Source organism: Octopus sinensis, linkage group LG2, assembly GCF_006345805.1.
Source record: "Octopus sinensis linkage group LG2, ASM634580v1, whole genome shotgun sequence".
Classification (NCBI taxonomy): domain Eukaryota; kingdom Metazoa; phylum Mollusca; class Cephalopoda; order Octopoda; family Octopodidae; genus Octopus; species Octopus sinensis.
In genome coordinates this window covers 134,209,141-134,233,226 of record NC_042998.1, presented here as the reverse complement: position 1 = coordinate 134,233,226, position 24,086 = coordinate 134,209,141, and the positions used below count along the sequence as shown (strand labels likewise).

General features: G+C 35.8%; 1 protein-coding gene across 7 annotated transcripts in view; it reads right to left on the bottom strand.

The window, feature by feature from the left end:
* The window catches only part of LOC115223885 (clathrin interactor 1), a 183,733-nt gene that overhangs the window by 146,205 nt on the left and 13,442 nt on the right, over window positions 1-24,086 (bottom strand). For all 7 annotated transcript variants that reach the window (XM_029794642.2, XM_029794650.2, XM_029794601.2 and 4 more), the window contains exon 2: window positions 19,561-19,774. In XM_029794642.2, coding sequence (XP_029650502.1) covers window positions 19,561-19,592 — 32 coding nt within the window. In that variant the 5' untranslated portion in view covers window positions 19,593-19,774. The remainder of the gene's footprint in view (window positions 1-19,560; window positions 19,775-24,086) is intronic.

Genomic DNA, 24,086 nt, shown 5'->3' with positions numbered 1-24,086 from the left:
TCAGGCTAATTAAAGATTTTTTACTTATTCATAATTATTATAGCCACATCATCATTTGTTGTTTCTAATTACATAATCTTTCCATATGTTTGATCTAAGATCATTGTCAAGTGTTCTCTTCTGGAATGTATACTTAGACTGAAATCTTGGAACCTTTATTTTTAAACTTGATTTCCAGACATTAATACAATTTGCTTAGAAATAAAGGTCATGAGTTCAAATCAAGTTTGAGAAAATGTATAAGCTCAGGAACATGACATCTGATGAGAAACGTAAAAGATGAAGTTAACAGTCCAGAAAACTCTAATTCATAAAATTTATGTTTCACTGTGAACTCAATTTTCTTTCTCATCAGTATTTTTTGTTACAAATAGCTCACAAATAAATCTGTATGAGAGGATCACATTTTTTTTAAAAGATGCAACTTGGAATGTAGACGTTGTTTATATTATTTTTAGTTAGGAAAGAAATGTTCTAATGAAAACTTGGAAATTGAAATATGGATTACATAGTTCATGTGCATTGAGATGAAAAATGTTTATGAGAATGTTAAAATATTTTCTAAGCTAATTAAGGTAGACATCATATACATATATAACATCGTGGATTCATAGATTAGTTGAGTGTGTGTGTGTGTGTGTGTGTATGTATAAAACATAATAAGGTTAGGTGAGTGTGTATGAATTATATATAGCTTTTCCTTTATGGAAAACTGGAAGATAGCTGAATTCCTGGTATTTTTGTAGCAATGGATAAAATGTGATTACTGAAATTAAACTTACCAGTAAACTGAATTAGTAAGATATTAATACTATTTGCAGAAAATAATACAGGAAACCAAACTCATAAAAAAACAAAACAAACAAAAGAAAAAACAAAAAAAAAGTCTATTCATGTCAGACTTCAACAAAAAATTTAAAGCAATACTGACATAGTTAGAAACGTTATGTTTTACAGAACAAAAACATATGTTTAACCTACATACTTAACTTTTTTTATGTGAGCTAATTACTAATTTATTAACGATATTTTCAACAAAACCTTTGCACTAAAATTCAGTTCATTGAGATTTTCCATACTTGATAATGTTTGGACCCCAACACCATGGGAATAATCATTAGATCACCTGGAAATGTTACTTGTGATACCTTATTATAGGAGATTCACATTTTATTTGCTTCACATTATAAAATCAGAATTAAATACTGACTCTCAAAGTCCTTCAGGGTTTAAGAGATGTTTACGTTTATTTTTTCACTCTCATATGTTGGTTGTCACATTTTCATGTAGTATGTTGAGGAGAAATCAGCTTGGCAAATAAAAGTTGGTAATATCCAGATTAAGGTAAATATTAATATGGAAATCAAACATTATCATCTTATATGCAGTTTCACACAATGACAACTACAAACGACCATGACTAGAAAGTAAAGTTAAGCTAAAAATTAGCTTAGAGACCAAAGTGTGTGCTTATTAGAATATATTATTCTTCAGTAAATATTGATTTTACTATACTTATCATGGCATTTATTATCTTTATGGTAGTCATGTGATCTCCACCTTTGGTAACCACAATGTGAAAAAAAAAAACAATGTTACAATTATAGAAAATTTACAAAAATATCAAAAATATGTTGCCAATAAATATTCTATTTATCTTTATATATAATATGTTTCATCTTGCTTGTCATCATATTTTGAAAGCATTAACTGAATGAAACCAATATTTACCTCATTCTTCTAACACGTGTCTATATATGCAAAGAGGAACACTATGGTTAAAGAATAATATTACATAAACAGCACAGGAGACAAACAAGACAGAATAATAGTAAAATATATAAAAATTACTTTACAGTGTAAATAATTACTCTCTTTTTATTATCAGACAAACAATAAATTCAATTGAACTGACTCAAAATGTAAATGAAACATTTTTCAGATCAGTAAAAAAAATATTCTGTTGTGGCTAAGTCAGACAAGCAAAAACATCATACATGACCTTAGGATGGCCTTCAAGGTTAGTGAGAGGGAAAGTAATTAAGAAACAACATTCTTTGGATAGGAAGCAACACACCAATTAATCTTCTAACAAAAGACCTGATCTAGATTTTTACAACTGAGCAGATTCTACTAAAGGTAGCCAAAGGCCAGATAGTGGTGTTAAACTGGGCAATGAATTAGGTCTACCACCATTCAAGAATGAGTACAGGCCCATGGAATTCTGCAAATTTCCATCAACCCAACTTCACTTACAAGACTAGGGGTCATGTCAAGATCACAATGAAAGACACTGCTCAAGTTTCCACACAATGGGACAAAGTTTGGAGGCACATAATTATGGATGACTGAAAAATCTGAAAGTTGGATTATAAAAATAATGCCACACAAAGTGTAATGAGCCATAAGACAAGCCAGTGGACATGTGCATCATTATCTTGTCAGACCTTGCAGCTGGAAGGGAAAATTGATTAGATATTGACTTAATGGATATTTGGGCCACAGTCTATATTCTCTCACATGCATCCATGACAACTAATTCTCAATGACTTATTCTAAATAGCTATAAATAGGTACTGTAGGAGACACAGCTTAACACTGGATGCAGCAGTACAGCAGTAGTAGCACTGTATAATTGATGGCTGTTTCATTAGGTTGCGGTACTACTGAGTTCAAATCTCTCCACCATGTTTATAGCTGGAGAAAGGCAGGCTTTCCACACATTACCCATCCGTGGTTATTTATTGAATTATCCAAACGAAACAAGGGTATATATTGAATGGTTTCATCACAAGTTATCTTCATACATACACATCAAACTATGAACACTTCACAGCAAGTGCATATTGATTACTGATAAAAATATAAAAACCTTGGGTGTGAGAAAAAGTGTGCAACATTACAGAAACACCCCTTATATCAGTATATACTACTACTACCACCACCACCACCACCACTACTACTACAATAACACATGTCAGGATTACACAGCATCCCTTTATTTATCATATGCTCAAACATATGAACCATTTTATGTGGTCATTCGAAATGCTAGCAGCAGCCCCTCAAATCACATCCTACTGGATGGAAGGTTTAGTAAAAGAAGGGTGGTGCTCCTGAATATTCACAAGAGCTCTGAGGGTGGTAGGAGGAAAGGGTAAGTTCTACAAACACCAGAGTACTGGCCTAATTACAGAGTGCTTTCTGTTAAAGGCATCCAAGGGCCAGGTGCTGGTAATGGAACAAGTTAACCACCAAAACAAAAGGGTATCAATACAGTTTTTGTCTACAAAATTTCACTCATAATGCATTAATTGATCTGAGTCTATCACAGAAAACATTTGCCTCAAGTGCTGTGCAGCGGAATTGATTCTGAAACCACATTGTTACAAAGCAAATTTTTAAACCACATCACCATGGCTGTGTCAGTGTAGTTCTGCATAGGATTTCTCTGAAAATAAAATTAGGTGAACAGGTTGGAAATATTTTTTATAAAAAGCACCATCCGAATGTGGCCGATGCCAGCGCCGCCTTGACTGGTTTCTGTGCCGGTGGCACATAAAAAGCACTAACCAATCATGGCCATTGCCAGCCTCCCCTGGCACCTGTGCTGGTGGCACGTAAAAAACACCCACTACAATCATGGAGTGGTTAGCGTTAGGAAGGGCATCCAGCTGTAGAAACACAGCCAGATCAGACTGGAGCCTAGTGCAGCTTCCTGGCTTCCCAGACCCCGGTCGAACTGTCCAACCCATGCTTGCATGGAAAACAGACATTAAACGATGATGATGATGAATTGACCAAGACTAAGTAAGAACCTTCAAACCTAATATACACAGAAGTAGAACACAATGAAGGTGACCTGTGTCAGCAAAACTTATTAAGTAAAATTAGTTAGTACTGGACAAGTTGAATACCAAAGGAAGTAAAAGAATCTGACAATTTGGGGCTGTTCCTTCATCTGAGTCAGAGTAAAAAAGAGGATTTCAAGTTTTTTCACATACAAAAGGACATCTCAAAATCATCACATCTTCGATCCACATTAGTTGAACTTACCCCTAACTCACAAACTTCTCTTTCACACTCACACATCTGTTTAAATAATGAACTGAATGTCGCCTAACTAGGAAGGTATATTTTAAAATTAGATAAGTAAATTTAGAAAGGACGTGCAGACTTTGTTAACTCAGCATATTGAAACTGCTATATTAAAAACACCCACTAAACTAATCATCTTATTTTGTAAACCAGTCTGATACAGCAGGAAGATAAATGACTCATACTTTTACATAAATGATCAACGTCAAATTTTTCACAATTTCTTTTATTCTTAATGATAATGATATAATAATCCTATATGATTAAGATAAATAAAATAAATTGTCTCGGTTCATGATCACACCTTGAAATTTAACAAAAATATAGGAAGGAATGTCTCATTTAAAATACCTTAACTGAATGCACAACACTTTATATCACTATTAACCATAAAGTTGTCAAAAAATGGCACCAGAAAACGAAAATATGCTTTTTGTTTATTTGCAATCTACGGATTGCAAGGCTCTAAGCTAGTGGTTCTCAACCAGGGTCCATATGGCCCTTGGGGATCCATATAAGATTTTGTTATAATTTTTGAGCAATAAATTGCTTATATTTCAATAATACACAAAATAAGAAGTCTGCATCCCAACCATATGGTTCTGAGTTCAGTCCCACTGCATGTCACCTTGGACAGGAGTCTTCTACTATAGCAAGAGGCCGACCAAAGCCTTGCAGATGGATTTGGCAGATGGAAACTGAAAGAAGCCCATTGTACATGTGTGTGTGTGTGTGCATATATATATCATCATCATCATCATCGTTTAACGTCCGTTCTCCATGCTAGCATGGGCTGGATGGTTCGACCGGGGATCTGGGAAGCCAGAAGGCTGCACCAGGCTCCGGTCTTATTTGATATATATATATATATATATATATATATATACACACAAGTGTGTGTGTCACCCCACCACTGCTCAACAACTGGTACTGGTGTGTTTATATCTCCATAACAGTGGTTCGGCAAAAGAGACAGATAGGAAAAGTACCAGGCTTAAACAAATAAATACTGGGGTTGATACATTTTACTAATAATTCTTCAAGGCAACAGTGCTCCAGCATGGTCGCAGTATAATGACTGAAACAAGTAAAAGTTTTAAAATATTTCCTAATAATATTTAATTACACCAGGACTTTATATTCATCTTCTCTCTCTCTCTCTCTCTCTCCCTCTCATTAAATGGCTATGAAGGTCCAGTAAAGAAAATAGGAATCAGAAGGGTCCCTAGGCAAACAGAGGTTGAGAAGCACTGCTCTAAGCAGTGCAAGCCTGTTTAGCTTATGCCTAAAAACTGGAACTGTCTTTATGACAGGGATAGAGAACTTCTTAGCACTAGGGGCGAACTGCATGCTGAGAAAATTAATGGATATTTTTTGTAACGAATTCATAGGTATGCGACTTCCCGTTTTGGTCAGATGGGCTTAAAAGTCTGGGTTTTTTTATGTTTTTTTTTTTTTTTGTAAATTCGTCAACGTGAGGTTTCGAACCTGCATGCAGGCAAGCTCCTCCCTCCACATGTAATTCTTCTACGGGGTCAATGTAACCCCGAATACATGATTCATAAAAATATGACAAGACGATAATGGCTGGAATACCTTTGGTCATACGTCGGAACGATCACGGATAATCTGGGGCTAGGTAGGCCCAGAGACGTAGGCAGGATTTCGACCGATGAATTCCTTCGATTATTAAAATAGACCCACCATTAATCATCTCATTTATCCATTTCATTTATGAAAAAACATATTGTTTTTCTTTTAAAGAAAGAAAATCATATTTACGTAGAGCTGCAGTGAGATTCGTTCAGGCCTGTCAACCCCAGACAGCTGAGTATGGATTGGCCTGCTAGAAATAACAGCAATAAAATCTCTCAAATCACGCCAGATACTCTATGTCTATCAAGATGGTCATAGGCCTGTCCGGACACCACCGACCTGGGGCTAAACAATGACTGTTTTCTCTGCTGTAAGAAGGTTCAAAGTTTACGGATTACAATAAAAGAGTGACAGGTACCTGTTCGACTAATAATTACGGTGTCAACGAAGTTATTATCTTTTGAATAATGTCTGGATTTTTAAATTTTTGTTTTTATCTTATCTATTTTCGTTGTTAAGCGACATTTATGTGATTAGCTATATTGTTGTCTAGCCACAGGTCAGCAGTGATCAAGCAGACTTAGGAATGACGTTCCAACTATGAGCATCATTTCTTTTTTTTTTTTTTTTTAGATAGATTATCCAATGTTTTTCATGTTTTAAGACAGTAATATGTATTGAGAAGATTTGTCTGTGGTTTGTAGTACGTCGAGCGACCATGTAGAGGCTGCCTCGGGTTGCTTATTGCATGAATTTGAAGGATGTTTTTTTTTTTTTTATAATGCTAGAAGTAGGCGGTATGGGTATGTGTGCGCGTGCGTACGAGAAAGTGCAGACGTGTACGGGTATGTGTGAGAGACTAAAGTTGATGAGATGGCAACCAGATTACTGGCTGGCCGACTGCGACTGCTTGCTTACTGAACAATTGACATAAGGTACACACATTTGACATAGTGAGAATGACGAGGGAAAAATTGACAGATTCCTAAACAGGTAAAAGGGTGACAGAAAGGCAAACAAACGTTCGGACTGAAGGGAGAGAGAGAGAGAGATGGGGGGGGGGGAACAGAGACTGATGTAACAGACAAAAATATGTGCTGGTATGTAAAGGTTGATGGTGGGGAGAGGTAAGATAAAAGACGGTCTGTTCACTGTTTAAATCATGTCTGTTACAATAATGATTTTTTTTTCTTAGTGGAATTTACATCCACAGCGTATAAAATACACGATACGAAGCCATCGATGAAAACATGGTCACTCGTTGTCACAAGCAGTTTCCACATTTCCCTCAAATCACATTCACTGTCTTTTATAGGAATGGATAGATAATGGAATCTTAAATAAAAGATCTTTGATAAAAAAAAAAAAGCTCACAGTATAGTCAAGATCTTTTATCCATAGGTTTAAGGTAAGGCTGAATACCATCAGATTACACCCAAATCTTTTTTTTTTTAAAAAGGCGTGGGGATATATTGTTGAAAAACTTCGTCTAAACATGATAGTCATGACAGGAACGACAAAAAAAAAAGGATGGTTACGACAGATCATACTTTTGATCCATTGGGCTGTACTATCACGGCTGACCTGCAGCCTTTCAACTATATATACAGCGACTATATTTATTTGTTTTTGGTAGTTGTGCGTGTGTAAGAGAGAGAGAGTAACATGACAGTTAAACATTTCATATTTTTGTTTAATATCAAAAGAACGACAAAAATGAAAGGTGATCGATTAGTCCCAAAGGAAACATTGCAGTTTCACATTACTTTTCTCCAGTACCAAGAATGGTAGGAACTCGAACTAAATGCTCCGAGACATTTAGATATACAATACATTTTTTTTTTTTACTTCAAATCTTTTCAGGGTTTTAGTTTACATTTTATTCCCTCCTGGATCAATTAAATAAGTAACAGTTCAATCTTGAAGGCTGAACCATTTACACACTGCCCTAAAGTAAATATATACCCTTATACAAAATGATGTTGATAATTCTAATGTTCCTAGTGATGTAGCAGAAACAGTAGAATGTCAGACTAAATGGTTTATGGTATTTAATTTCCTAACTCTGCATTCTAACTTCAAATCCCACCCAGGTTGGCATAGCCTTGAATTTTTTCAGGGTTGATAAAACTGTATTGAGTTACCAGTCTTATAACTCATTACAAAAGAATAAAAAAAAACTGTTCCCTACAAATATGTGGCCTTGTGCTTTTATGAGACATCATTGTTATTATCATTAGAGGGTAGCAGAAGTATTAGGAGGATGTCAGACAAGTGAGACTGTGTGCTAACTTGGTTTGTTTCCACACACCTTACCATCTTAATGGAATGACATCTGTCCAACATAATCTGGAAATACAATCATGGTCTATGCTAGATGTCTATACTAGATGAAGGCTGACCTAAAGTTAAACCTTGCATCCAGAGTTAAAAATACTGCTAGGCAAGAATTTGTTTCATCCTTCTGGAAAGGTTGGAAGTTGATAGGGCACATACAAGAGGTCCAACTAGTTGACTATGATCCACTGAAGGAGTAAAAACTAACAACCAAAATCTTCCTCATATAACACCAAATCATCTTAAAAGAAAAATAGAAAAGAAAAAAGAAAAACATTTCAGATAATGTGCAAGACACATTATACCTAGGAAAAAGATTGGATGTCATGCTTTGATCATAAGTTTGGTTACCTGGGGTTGATCCAGTCTTAAATCACAGGAATAAACTTGAGTTATCTTTAACTTTTAAAATCCACATGGATCAATAAAAGTAGAATATTAAGACTATATCAGTGAAGTATTAGGACTGATTATCCTGTCCAACTGCCAAATATTCCACCATCTTCATGCCTATGTTAGAAATCATTATTCCTGTTTTAACCCAGATCCTATCTAATTAATTGTTAATATAAGTACCAGGAAAGGCAGCAAGCTAGCAGGATCTTTAGAATGCTGGACAAAATGCTTAACAGCATTTCATTTGTCATTACATTCTCAGTTCAAATTCCATTGAGGTTGACTTTGCCTTTCATCCTTTCGGGGGTTGATAAATTAAGTACCAGATGATTCACACCCTCCCACAAAGTTGCTGACTTTGTGCCAAAATTTGAAAGCAATATAAGTATCAGGAGTCATCAACTGTACTGTTTCCATGACTGATCTATATTCCTCTGCCAATCTAAGAAATCTTGAACGCTAACTATATAAAGTAGTATAACCCACTCTGCCTCTTCAACATCATCACCATTTTCCATACTGGCATGGGTTGGACTTATGAGAAATATGTCTTAGTTTTGTTTGTTGTTTTTGTAAGTTTTTTGTTTCTAATTTTAAGTAAAGTGTTAGTCTTCTATTGCAATACCATTTACACTTAGGATATTTTTACAGGCATATTATTAAACTGACTCCAGTATGTGACCAGTAGTTAACTGACACTGGAAGGGTGAAATGCAAAACAGGGCCTGTAGTAAAGAGCTGTAATTGATAACCTGGGCATTTCCAACACCTAATGATCCTGCTAATCTACTACTGCCAAGTGTTGCTGCATAAGTTAACAAGAAATACATACACTGACATATGTATGCATATGTTCACATATTTCAGTTTATAAATATGTACATTTATTTGTGATGATGATATATGCCAAAATAGAATGCAGAAGCAAAATGTGGACTCTGCAAGCCACATCCCAGGTTACCTGTCTAGAAGGGCAATGTATCTGAATAAGAACTGATCCAGGATAGGATCAGCCCTCCTCACATGGCAAACTCTCTTGCACTGGTGACATAAAAAAATGTATCCCATACACTTTAAAGCGATTGATAATAGGAAGAGTGGCCAGTCATTGGGAACATTCCAAAACAGACTGTATGAGTAAGATGTGGACTTCATGAGCCATATCACACAGTACCCATCTAGAAGGGCAAGTAATTCCAAGTAAAAACTGTTGTAGAGTAAAGAAACTCTTTAGCCTTCCTTACATGAAACTAACAAAACACTGAGATGCCCAGTTTTTCTTTTGTTATATGTGACATGGAGTGTGACAACCAAGTCAAGACATGCCAACATGGAAAAACAAACGAAAAACGATGACGATATATAAATATAGAAATACATCCACACAAAGTTTATAAATATATAAAAAGAAAAAACAAATTGTCAAAAGAAAAATATGCTCTTTTCACCAAGACATAGCCACAGTTATTCAGAGATAAGCTATTCTTGCTGATCCCCTCCCACTTTGCTTATTATTTCTATACCTATCTGCCTTCACACAAACGTTTATATAGGCTATATATATATACACATATATATGTGTGTGTGTGTGTGTGTGTTTGCATACAAGGATATATTCTTAATATAAGTCTTTATTTTAATTAGTTTGAATAGGAAGGAAGTGGAAGGGCCAAGCTATACCTTTTAATATTTTTTTCTTTCCAAACTCGCTTAACAAAAACTTTGACAGCCAACTGAATGATGACAAATCAACAAGGTAACCTCTACGACAACCTTTTTATTATCAGCAGGCCTAACAGAGATACTGTTCATCATAAATCAGGACAAAATAATAACAACAAAAATATATCTTAGTAAGTGAATCATAAAAATATATTGAAGGGATTAAGTTACAAAATTACAGGAAGTCATAATGACCTGCATGCAGTCCAAGTGCCACATGTTTGCCATACCTACTCTATAGGGTTGTTTGACAGGTAGAAATAGCAGCAAAAATCTGTCTAAAATCACACCTTACAGACTTGACTAGGAACAACATATTGAATAATGTGATTCTAACAGACACTGTTTGCAAAAGACTGGATGGTGAAGCATGCATGCATACATACATACATACATACAGGTAATATACATGTGTTTGTGTGTACGTGTGTTATATATATATATAGGATCTACTGTTCTTTACTTAGCTTTCAAGTTACCTGATTATTATAACGGTATATGTATGAAGAAAAAGAATAAAAACAGCTGGTTTAAAATATGTAAACATATTTACAGGTCAATCCCAGATTAGCCGTCACAATAAAATGTATAACACCCAAATTCAATTATACTGTGTAAGGCAGGAAGGAAGAATGACTGACAAGCTAGCTGGATAGATATTTGTATGTATGTAGATATATACGTGTGTGTGAGCATGCATGCATGTGTGTGTATCCCATTGTTTGCTGTCAGATATTTGCACCAACTTCCTCCTTTCATTAGGTGTAAACAAATCTAACACTACCCATCCACTCTTTCTATCAAGTCCATAACTGCCACCATTACAGACACAATGGAAGGTATGTCCAAAAATATTGTTGAGGTGGTAGAGCAGAGGTGTGTAGATATATGCTGTGTACAAGAATTTAAATGGAGAAGAGCCTCAGCTAGGCTCCTTAGAAATAAAGAACAAAGAAACAAGTTCTATGGGTGGGTAGCAGCAACAGTATGGATGGAGCAGACATGGTACAGAAGTAGGTAAAGTATTCAAAGTAGTCAGAGTGTTTGTTAGGATAATTAAGTTTAGTCCTGGATAACGTGACAATAACATTTCTGCACATGCACCACACTGGATCGGTAGATGAACAGGAAGACTAGTTCTATGAGACCCTCATGAGGACTGCAACAAAGACCTCAACAGACATGTTGGGCAGCACTCTGATGGATTTCATGCATGCATGCAGGGAGGTTATGGCATTGGTTTGGTGAAAGAGGGGATGAGAAACAAGGTTCCTGGAAATCTGTTATGCTATTGATTGATCATTTGTAACACTGACTTTAGGAAACAAGCCAGCCACCTGATCTCCTCTTGGCAAATGTAAGAGCCAGGTACATTTCAATCTTTCCAGCAAATAAGATTGATGGTTGTGAATCTCCCACCCAACATAAGTTAGTGATGATCAGTGTCATCAGTGTAAGAGTTAGATAGACTCAGAAATACAAACCAGTTACGAGAGAGAAGATATAGAAGCTGAAAGATCCAACAAACAGTAAAAAATTTAGAGAAGTGCTAATTACAGTATTTGATGAAGGGGAGGAAGAGATGAAGAATTACTGTACAGAGGACAACTAGGAGTTGCTATGGGACAACTTGCTTAAAGTTAGGGTCTTGACCTAGCCACAGAGCTGAGGCAAGGTCCTAGCATGACTTAGTGGTGGAATAGCACTGTAGATAGAACCATAGAAGCTACAATACAGGCCTAGAAAGATTGGAAAAAAGGGAGCAGCAGAGAGTCATATCAAATAGTTATAAGTGAAGTTATTATCAGGTGTACTTAGCAAACTGAAAAGCAGAAAGTAAGAGGTTTGTCAATGTTCTACTAAATGAGAATCAGGTATGAGGCCCTCCAGATTGCAAAGCAGTGTACTAGAGAAAACTGTGATGTCAAATGAGAGAAGTGTATAACGATGGATAGCAGCATACTTGGACTTACACACACTGAAAAGAAAGAGACTTAAAAGCGCTTTAATGAGAAGCTGTGAAATGTTAAGAATGAGAGAATGTGAGAGTCTTCTCAGAATAGATCCAATTGATGAACCAGCCATTCAAGTTGACAGCAATATAAAAGATGGGAAAATTAAGGATATATTGGCAAAGAAGTCTTCTACTCCAAGCTGACCAGGTTACAGGCTGGTCACCTGCATAATCAACCAGGTAGTACAGAAATGTATCATATAAAGACGACTGGTACAGCAGCCTTGTCAACTACTCTAAGGCCAATGGAGATGTGCTAGAAAAAGGTAATTACAGAGGTACACAATTGTTGGACCAGGTTATGAAAGTTACAAAACAAGTTATAGCTTAATTGATTAGAAAGAGATTTAGCCTAGATAAGATGCAGTTCAGATTTATTAGGAAGATGTACAACAGATGCCATCTTCTTAGATAGACAACTAGAAGCACTTAGCTAAGAGTAAGCAACTGTATCTAGTATTTGCCAACATGGAGAAAACCTTCAATAGAGGCCCTTGCTCTATGATCTGGTAGTTACTAATGAAACTAGGGGTAAACAAATGGTTTAAGACAGCTAGCTATACAAGCCATGTAGAAAGATGTGGTCAGCAAGGTGAGAGTCAGCAATGAGTACAATATTGAATTTATTGTGCAGACAGGAGTTCATCAAGGCTCCAGTTCCAGTCACCTTTTACCTGTAATAGTCCTTCAGGTCATAAAGGAGTTTAAGACTAGCTACCTGTAGAGTTCCCTATATGATGATGAATCTATAGCAGAATCAGAGAAGCAAAACCAAGAATCAAGAGGTCTCAATGAAAACTTAACAAAGACAAAAGTATTAATATGTAGGGACCCTGCTTTCATCAGGGAAATGGCTTTGGTTGATAGGCAGAAAAGGAGTTGGGAGGAATTTCACATGATGTACCATTGCAAACAATGGAAACACAAGAAATGTAGTGGAATTGCAGACAGGCTAACAGAGAAAGCAAATTTTGTATGTGACAGATGCACAAGGACTATAAATGCTAAGAGCACTTGGGAAATAGATTCTCTCAAATACCCAGAAGGCTTCCTTGAAGTGGTTAATAATTTCTGTTATCTAAGTGAACTAATTTGCAGAGGAAGATGAGGTCCTGAAAGTATAGTAGCCCCAGTAAGAACAGACTGGAGTTATTTCAGGAAGCTACATCAGTAACAAAGGATTTCTTTCAGAGTGAAAGGCAAATTGTATGAGTCTTGTGTATGAACTGCAATGCAACATGCTAATGAAACATTAACACTGAATGCAGAGGACACAAGAAGACTAAGGGGGAAAAAAATGAAGCAAACATTCTCTGCAGGTTGTGTAATGTCAACATGCATGAATGATGGGGTACAAACAGACTAAGGAAAACTAGGAATAAGCAGAATCAGATGTAATGCGTGAGAGAGAAGACTGCACTAGTATGATTATATGATGCTTATGAAAAATAGTAGCTGTATAAAGAAGATGCTCAAAATAGATGGAACTTTGGAAGAGGGAGACCCAGGAAGATGTGAGATGAAGTGACCATGCTCTATACATAGGAAAGATGTAGATAGGAATTCTGTACTGTGTATCCAATGTAAACTATGCCCAGGCTGATAGAGATTGACATCATGTGTAGTAGATGTTCAGGAGTTGTCCTTAGTAAGATTGGCAATGAAATTAATTGCTTCAAACATTTGGATGGTCTTCCTCAAGCAGTTCAAACTATGGACACACAGGGGGTGCAGTGGAATCACATGCAGGCTAACAGAAGAAAAAGATTTTGAATGCAATAGATGCACAAGGGCTATAAACACTAACAGCATACAGGAAACTGATTCTCTCAAATGTTAGTTGACAACTCCAGTTACCTACGTGACCTAATTAGTAGAGAATGTGGGTGTTCCAAAAGCACAATAGCTAGAAAAAGAACAAGATGGAAAAAGTTCTAAGAACTATTACCATATTTCCCTCCCTCCCTCTCTCTATCTATCTATCCACACAATATATATATATATATATATATATATATATATATATATATATACTAATAAAAGGGTTCAGCAAAGATTTGCTTCACCACACACCGAAGTTTAGAAATAGCAGCCAAAAATCTTAGCTATTTCTACTACTTTAAAAAGGGTCTCCCAGAGAAGCCAAAATACTTGAAGGTTATTCACACAGGCAAAATTGTTATTATTACTATCATTATTAACCGTCGGCAAATATCGTCACCATTGACATCATTTGGATTCAGTCATGTTTTTTTCACATCTTGACATTCTTTCAGTCCTTCCTTCATGTTCAAACATCTATCTCTCTGCTTCAGGATTTCTGCATACTACATGGATCGTCACAGCACACGGAGACATACAGACAAATCACTGTACATACATATCTGTGTGTGTGTCTTTCCATTTTCTATACACGTAGGAATGGCAAAGTTACCCTTTGTTATTATATATATATATATATATATATAATTCTATGCCTGCTTTCCATGCTGGCATGGGTTTTCATGATCTAGGTCCTTTCTTATTAGGAGGTACTGCTCTCAAATACTAGAGCTTGAACATGTCATTTTGACAAGTATTGTATGGTGGTTGCCCTTAATATTGCCTATCACTTTGCAGCATTTACTATGTGCATTTTTTCTTGGCATCAGTACTAGAGAAGTTAATAAATCCTAGGTGAGAAGAGAATAAAAGGATTGCACAACCTTATGTTTTCTCCATTTGTTCATTATCCACTTCACTGTATGCACTGGGTATTACATATATGTGGGTGGCTGTGAATATATATATATATACAGAAAATTATTGAGTGTGTGTGTGTTGTTTTATTCTTTTACTTGCCTCAGTCATCTGACTGCAGCCAAGCTGGAGCACCGCCTTTAATCAAACAAATCAACCCCAGGACTTATTCTTTGTAAACCTAGTACTTATTCTATCGGTCTCTTTTGCCAAACTATTAGGTTACAGGGACATAAACACACCAACATTAGTTATCAAGCAATGGTGGAAGGACAAACACAGACACATAAATAAATACATACAGACATACATACACATATATATATATATACACATATATATATATATATATATATGACAGGCTTCTTTCAGTTTCCGTCTACCAAATCCACTCACAAGACTTTGGCTAGCCTGAGGCTATAGCAGAAGACACATGCCCAAGGTACAACACAGCAGGACTGAACCCAGAATCATGTGGTTGGGAAGCAAGTTTCTTACCACACAGCCACTTCTGCACCTATATGTATGTATGTATGTATGTATGTTGGACTCATAGTAATGGATTAAATATATAAATCATCATCATTTAATGTCTCCTTCTCTATACTGGGATGCGTTGGATGGTCTGAAATGAACTGATTAGCCAGAGGGCTGTGCCAGGCTCCAATGTCTTCTTTGGCATGGTTTTATGGCTAGATGCCCTCCTAATGCTAATCACTTCACAGAGTGTACTGGGTGATTTTTTCTGTGGCACCAGCACTGGTATTGTCACCAAGTACCTGCAAGACAAGACTCCTCAACTGAGTTGGGGTGTAGCATTAAGGGATATTAAAGTATGACAGAAGGAAAAAACAGGTGTCTTGCTGAGGAGAAGAGTGCCTGACTTCTCCAAACCAACATCACTATAAAACAAACAGTGTAGTTTGTTTAAAGTCTTCCACGGAAACATGCTTGAACTAGAGAAAAATATAACCTTGCTTTTTTAAATCAGATAAGTTGCTAATAAAGAAAGATTTCCAGCAAGTCAACTACTGATGTGGCAGTTTCTTCATTAACCTACATCTCAAAAGGTTTTCGGAGTTGGTGCTACTAAGGACTGGTCTCATAGCATTAAGGAGATGAGAGGGAATTCTTAACCTCTCTGGGATATTGGTTTATCTCATGTAACATTCTCAGGGAATATAACACCTATTTGTTGTTATTTGATTGCGATTGAGTAAACCTATAATGAAAGCAAAACTTATGTCAGAAATCATTACTATCATCATTAGTAAGAAAAGTGGACAACATAACTGGAAGAATGTCATACAAAACTGCCTAAGGTATTTTACTATACCCCTTTAAGTATCAATTTCAAACTGCACCAAGTTAACATTGCCCTCCTTCCTTGGCTGATAAATTAATGCACCAATCAAGTACAGTGGGGAAAGAAGGAGCAATTAAATCAACTTTCCTTCCTTAAAATGCATAGGTATATACCAATCAGTATTTATTTACATTCTTTAAGAATATCAGTTCAAATCTTATCAGGTCAACTTCACCTTTCAGCCTTCCAGGATCCATATAAATAAGAACCAACAAGTATTGAGATAGATATAATCAACTATACCCTCATCTAATATCTCTGATCTTGCACTGATTTTAGAAATCCTTACAATTATTATTAATACTTGAGAATATTGGAGTGAAAATGACAGTATAATAGCAGACTAGCTGTCTTATGGTATTTAATTCCATCCTGTTACATTCTGAGTAAAAATCCACCAAGTTTCAACATTACTTTTCAGTCCCTATAAAGCACTGGGCATGTACTTGGATTACATCAATATAAAAATATGTAAGCTGGCAGAATTGTTAATGCACTGGACAAAATGCTTAGTAGCATTTCTCCAAGTACTAGGGTCAATGTAATCAACTTGCTCCATCCCCTCAAAACTACTGACCTTGTGCCAAAACTAGAAAGAATTATTATTATTATTGTTGTTGTTATTATTAAGGTAGCGAGTTGGCAAAAATGTTAGCACACTGGATGAAGTGCTTAGTGGTATTTTGCCCGGCATGAAATTCTACATTCAAATTCCACTGAGGCCAACTTTGCCTTTCATCCATTCGAGGTCCATAAATTAAGTACCAGTTGCATACTGGAGTCGATCAAATCGACGGGCGCCGCTCCCCTCAAATTTCAGGCCTTGTGCCTATAGCAGAAATGATTATTACTATTATTATTATTATTATTAGCACTGTTGCAGCAATAAAGAATGGATATTTTAATTTATTAGTACCACATTCTTATCAATAAGAATGTGGGAGTAAAATCAGAAAGAATTTATATTTATTTGTAAAAGCCACAATATAAAGATGCAGTAAACAAGAAGTGCAGTTTGTTGTGACTTAGAAGCGAAAAAAAAACAACAAAAAAAGACTGAAGAAGAGGGAAAATTTCCAATGGCAAGGTGGATATCATGAAATGAAGAGGACTCGTAGCCAAGATGAAGTGACATACAGTAGAATGGAGAGCTTGAATCTTACTACAGATCCTAGTATATAACGATTACTTAATTTTAACAAATGTTTAAAAAAAAATTAACTGAAAACAAAATAGAAGATAAACTTCTACAGGGGTTTGAACTAAATGATAATAGTATGGTAAAGTTTGGAGTATAGCTATGTACTGTCGACATTATCTCCTCCCACTTAGTGTCATAAAGTGATAAGAAAGGTGTACTTTGACGTATGGAATAATTGTTTGACTACCCCATACCACTCCACACATCACAAGGTGATCCAGCGGCAAAGACAGTCAGAGCTCTCTCCCTTTCCCTCCCTCGCTCTCTCTCAGGTGTCGTTAGGTTGTCAACCCACAGCCATGCCACTTAGATATAGTTCACAACTCGAAAATTTTGAATCAGGAAATACACTCATCGTCGATGCAAGGGTTACACGTGTCGAAGTCAATCCCCCTTCTGCCATTTGCATAGTCGGTTTCTATTGTTGTTTAAGCAAAGGTTAACGTTGTGTGAGCAGACCTATGATCAAAGGCGTTCTAGCCGTGGCAATCTCCTTTTTATAATGTAAGGAATTACATTTTTCTAAAATGCTTTTATTTAAAACACAATAGCAAGATCTAAAAGGAGATTTTGGACGTCATTGCTAGTAGGTAGGGCAATTTACATAAAGACTATTTCATGGACCAAGCTGTTTGTCTTGACAAGAGAACTCATGTTATAAATTCCCATACACCGGCTAAGACAACCGAGTTTTCGCGCTTATATAACAGCGTATCTACTTAGAAGTAGATACATATAGATCATCACCAAATAATGGTATCCAAGAAGGAACGATCGTCTCAATGAGGATTTCCCCACAAGTGTGTTGACAACTCGGTTGGGCCTACAACCAGAAACCACTACTCGCGACCCCCGCAAAATAGTTTATATAAGCCAGTGAAGGACGGGCAAAATACCTATTATTAATATCTTAAGAATCTCAAAACGCACACACACATTCTCAAGTCAAGATTAATTATTTAAAAAATTATAAATACACACGCAAAATATATACGCTTGTACACGTATGTGTGCGTGTATATATATATGCACACAAAGCACATTTTCCTCCTTCCAGAGATCAGTAGTGCTTGGTAATAATGTTCAACGAAAACTAGATAGTCAACCTGCTCACACACTTACAAACACATACACGTATGTATATATATATATATATATATATATATATATATCAACAGTAAATGCCATTGATTAATAAAGCCACATCGATCACCGAGTTTCTTAAGTCTTCGTCGTCTGTCTATAATTGCCTGTTGCTTTAGACAGGGAACATTGTATATGTCTTAATAATAATAATCTGTTAACAATATGTGTGTGAAATGTTAATTATTAAGACAGTTTTAAACAGAACTCCTAAAGCTCATTTTGTCTCTCGTCCATTTCCAAACCTACACACACTTTGCTATCATCAAAAAAGCCTATTCGGATAACTTTGCCATTCCTACGTGTATAGAAAATGGAAAGACACACACACACAGATATGTATGTACAGTGATTTGTCTGTATGTCTCCGTGTGCTGCGACGATCCACGTAGTACGCAGAAATCCTGAAGCAGAGAGATAGTTGTTTGAACATGAAGGAAGGACTGAAAGAATGTCAAGATGTGAAAAAAACATGACTGAAGTCCAAATGATGTCCATGGTGACGATATTTGCCGACGGTTAATAATGATAGTAATAATAACAATTTTTTAAAACCCTGTCTCTTTAAGTCGATTCATCTAAACTTAAGTCAACATCACCAGTATACTCTTTATGTATGTGCGAGAAAATGTACTTGTTTGTAGGCCTATATATATATATTCATACATAATATACAGACGTATGGACACATCTTTTAGGAATAACATGAACACAACCAATCATTACCCACCACCCATATAAAAATCAAAGGCTTTACATATATATATATATATATATATATATATACATATATATATATATGGGTGTGTACATAAATTGATTTACTTAGCAAGGAAAGCATATCGAACAAGGGGTGTGTGAGAGTATATACACTTGTCAGTATTATGTATGTTGGCGTGTATATAGAAGACCCTTCAAAGGAAAAGAAAAGCAATACATGGTACTTACACTTTGTCGGTTATTTCACGTAATTTCCACATTTTAATCTTCCAGGCTTAAATTTTTGTATTTTGGATTTATTTCTCTTTGTTTTTAAACACTTATTTTTAAAATGCTTTCTTGTTATGTTTGACGTCGCTGCATATATCTTACATAAATATACTATATATGTCCATATATAATATATTTTATACGCTTACAGTTTATTATACGTCCGACCTGCCTGGAAAAAAAAAGAAAATACAGTAAACGGAGGTTGGAGGAGAGGGAAGAGAAATTAAAACACAGAGACAGAGGGAGGGATCAGAAGTAGTAGTAGCAGCAGCAATAAGAATGACAGTATGTGGTGGTGGGGGGGTAGCAGTAATTGTAGTAGTAATACTAATACTACTAGTAAACAGTGTAATAGGTGCGTCTGACAGCAGTAATAGAACTAGTGATAACACTGAGAGAAGGGGAGTGAAAGAGAGGTAGAGAAATTAACAGAAGGGGAGGTAAAAATACAATGGAGAAAGAAAGGGTGACTACGTAAAGGAACGAAAGAGGAAGAGAGCAATGAGAAGCAAACACAGAAGAGTTCAGTCGGCTTTTTGTAGGTGTGTCAATTTTGTTATCACAGACATTTATTCATCTGTGAGGAGAGAGAGAACTTGTGTTTTTAGTTTCACAACGGTGATAGAAAGTTTTGAATGCTCATACGTAAATATTTTAAACTAGGGGGGGGGGGGGGGCAAAACAGGTGTGTACTTATAAATCGTATTATCGGTCTTGTATACTTTTACATTTAAGCCTATGATAATAAATTGTGTGTATATAAATTTTTACAGGTAAAATAACAAGGCTTGGCTTTGGTGATCAATTATATATAAGCTATAATTATTAAGAGCATGGAGACTTGTCCACATATATATATATATATATATATATATATATATATATATATATATATACCTGGACCAGCTAAAACAAAAACACGAACATCTAAATGGTATATACACACGTCTAAAATCATTTTATAAATTTTCGCAATCTAAAATACTTATAAACATATGTTGATTCCCATATGTATATATATAATATACACACTGAGACATATGTTTTATGTTATTTATCAACAATTCAAAATAAAATATTGCCATTATTTAAAATTATTTTGCCCACATAACATACACATAATTCTTTCAGTATTTAGTAGTTATTACTACACAGCTTGTAGTAATATCTATCTATCTCTATCTATTTGTGTGTGTGTGTGACAGGTAAAACGTCACTAGCAGGAATGAAAAGAGTTGGGGAGAAAACAACCGGCCGGCGGTTATTGCCTTAGTGGGTGGTGTTCGTTATTGTAGTTGTATGTGTACAGTGTACAGCAATGTGGACAGAAACAACAACAATAAACAACATAATCGGTAAGAAAGGTCGGAAAAAAATACAGGAAGAAAAAGTATGAGTAACAAACAGAAAGCGAACAAGGACAACACATGTACCAACCAGTGATATCGATATCCCAGTAATTTGACACAGAGAAGAGAATTAATAATAATAACAACAGAAATTCTTAGAAAAGCTATATTGGTATGTGTACACATGTCCGCATCTATATAAAGACGCAGGTGTGGCTATGTAGTCGAAGTTTACTTTCCAACAACCTGATTTCAGATTCAGTACCACTGCATGGTACCTTGGGCAAATATAATCTAGTATAGCTGCGAGCCGATCAAAGCCTTGTCAGTGGATCTGGTAAGCGGAAACTGAAAGAAGCCTCTGTGTGTGTGTGTGTGCGTGTGTTTGTGTGCGCGTTTCCCCACCGCCGATTGACAACCGGTCTTAGTTTGTGTACGTCCCCGTAACTTAGTGGTTCAACAAATCGGATCGATAGAATAAGTACTAGACTTTAAATAGATAAAGTACTGGGGGTCGATTCGTTTCACTAAAACCTTTCAAAGTGGTGCCCCAGTATGGCCACAGTCCGATGACTGAAACAAGTAAAAAAGGAAGGAGTGGCTGTGTAGTAAGAAGCTTGCTTCCTAACCATATAGTTCTGGGTTCAGTTCCACTGTGTGACACCTTGGGCAAATGTCTTCTGCTATAGCCTCGGGCTGACCGTAGCCTTGTAAGTGGATTTGGTAGATGGAAACTGAAAGAAGCCCATCGTATATATATATATATATATATATATATATGTGTGTGTGTGTGTGTGTTTGTCCTCTCACCATCGCTTGACAAACGATGTTGGTGTGTTTGTATATACGTCCCCGTAACTTAGTGGTTTGGTAAAAGAGACCAATAGAATAAGTCCTAGGGTCGATTTGTTCAACTAAAGGCAGTACTCCAGCATGGTCGCAGTCAAATGACTGAAACAAGTAGAAGAATAAAAGAATGTATGTATACATATATGTATACATTTTTTTAATATACATACATATGCATATATGTATGTGTTGGTTTTTCCAAAAGGGAGAAGTATTCAATGTTATAACAGTGCTTTAGTTTATTTAGGCTGATCCATAGCCTGGTTACTCTGGAGTTACTCCAGTGTTGTCAGTTCCTAGTCCAGTCTATTTCTGTCTAAAGAACAGGCAGTAAATCAAGGAAACTTCAGAATGACAGGCTACTGGTTCACCCTAATATAGAAACTAACATACATACAAACAGACAAACCACACACACACATGTTATGAAATTTGTTTGTTTTGACTGAGACTTCAGATTTTGCCCAATGGCCTATGTAAGTAGATTGGTTGAATAAACTATCAGGCAAAATCATTTAGTCCCAGTCAAAACAAATTTTATAAATTTGTCTCTACTTTCACTTTCGAACATCTCTATCAGTAAACATTCTGTTGTTATTCTTAAACTTGCTTTAAGATAATAATCTTAACCCCTAACACACACATACATAATATACATACTGTTATATCATATTCATACATATCTACATAATTATGCTATATACACACATGCATAGATATAAACACATAAATGCATAATAAATACATACATACATGTCAATAGAAAGAGGATGTCTATGGACCAATAGAATAAAGTACCAGACATTAAAAAGATGAGTCCTAGGGTTGATTTATTTGACTAAAACCCTTCAAGATGGTGCCCATTATCATTGGACTATCAGGTTATATACTAATCCATCTGGAGCAAACTCTGAACTTGGAATATTGGGGAGAGAATGCAAATTCTTACTTCATACACTACAAATCAAATGATCACACTATATGGGACTATAAGAATCTGCAAGACCTTCTTAAGATTTAAAGGATGGTGGTTAAATTAGGATACTTTCCTTCACAGCGTTGCTACGAAGTCAGTGGCCTATCAAAATTTTTTTCTGAATTAAAAAGAGAAAGTGAAGATATATAGAACACAGTCAGCTCATGTTACTATTAATTTCAGAATCACTAAAGGCACAAGAATTCATCAGACAAGGCTGACTTTACACCGGAATCACTCAATGATAGCAGAATGAAAGTAGCCCCTACTTTGTGTGATGAGCATTCTCAAAAACAAAAATATAAATATTATATTTTTAATGCGATTTCAGCACACAATCTCAGATCAAAACACTTGCTATGCAAGTACATGTATAATTCTAAACTTAACTTTAAATTTGATGAAAGGTGGATTACTTGTGAAAAACTCTCAAAATGATTCATGTCTCTTGATACTTGACCTATTGAATTATAATTACATATGATTTCAGAGGCAATGTATAAGATGAAATACAGTTTTAGAGATTGATAATAGTCTCATCTCAGAAAGCAGGGTGAGGTGAAAAGTAAGAAAAGAAAAAAAAAACATGAGAGAGAAAAAGAATTAGAGGTATGAAAGCAAGTAAAAAAAAGAGAAATACTTTTTTTAAACCATTCAATGGAAGTTCTGCATTTCAGCTCTTGTCACCCAGATCTCAATGAATACTCTGTCTTATTTAGGGTGGCTTTGACCAATGTTATAAAATGAAATTTTCATCCTATTAGCGACCATTGATCACTCTTTATTTAGTCAAAGCTGTGGCTCTCCCAGCTCCCAATCCTCCTCCTCCAGTTTCTGCATTGCATATCAGGATATACTTCTCTGGCAATTCTTCCCATTTCATTCAATCTTCATTTGATCTTTAACCATAAGTCCTTGCTTCTTTTTCCTTCGCTCATCCCTATTATATGATGACATCCCCTCCCTTTTTCCAACTGCAAAAAGACCTACCACTCTCTCTCATATGATTCTTCTCTATCTCCATCATTCCATCTCTCTCTTTATATCCTCTTTCTCACCATTCATTCCATGGGTGGGTTAGACAGTAATGGCAGGGGGTAATGGAAGAAAGATAGTAATGGCAACTACATGTTTGCCTATGTGAGAGAGAGAGAGATAGAGATTGATCGATAAGGGGGGTTGTAGCAGGGGATTGAATACAGTCAGGTCCAACAACATTTTCTTGCATGGTTAGGGGATAGAAAGGACAATGAGCATCAGGAAGATGAAATGGTCAGACAGATCCAATGCCATCCCTAGTTACACAG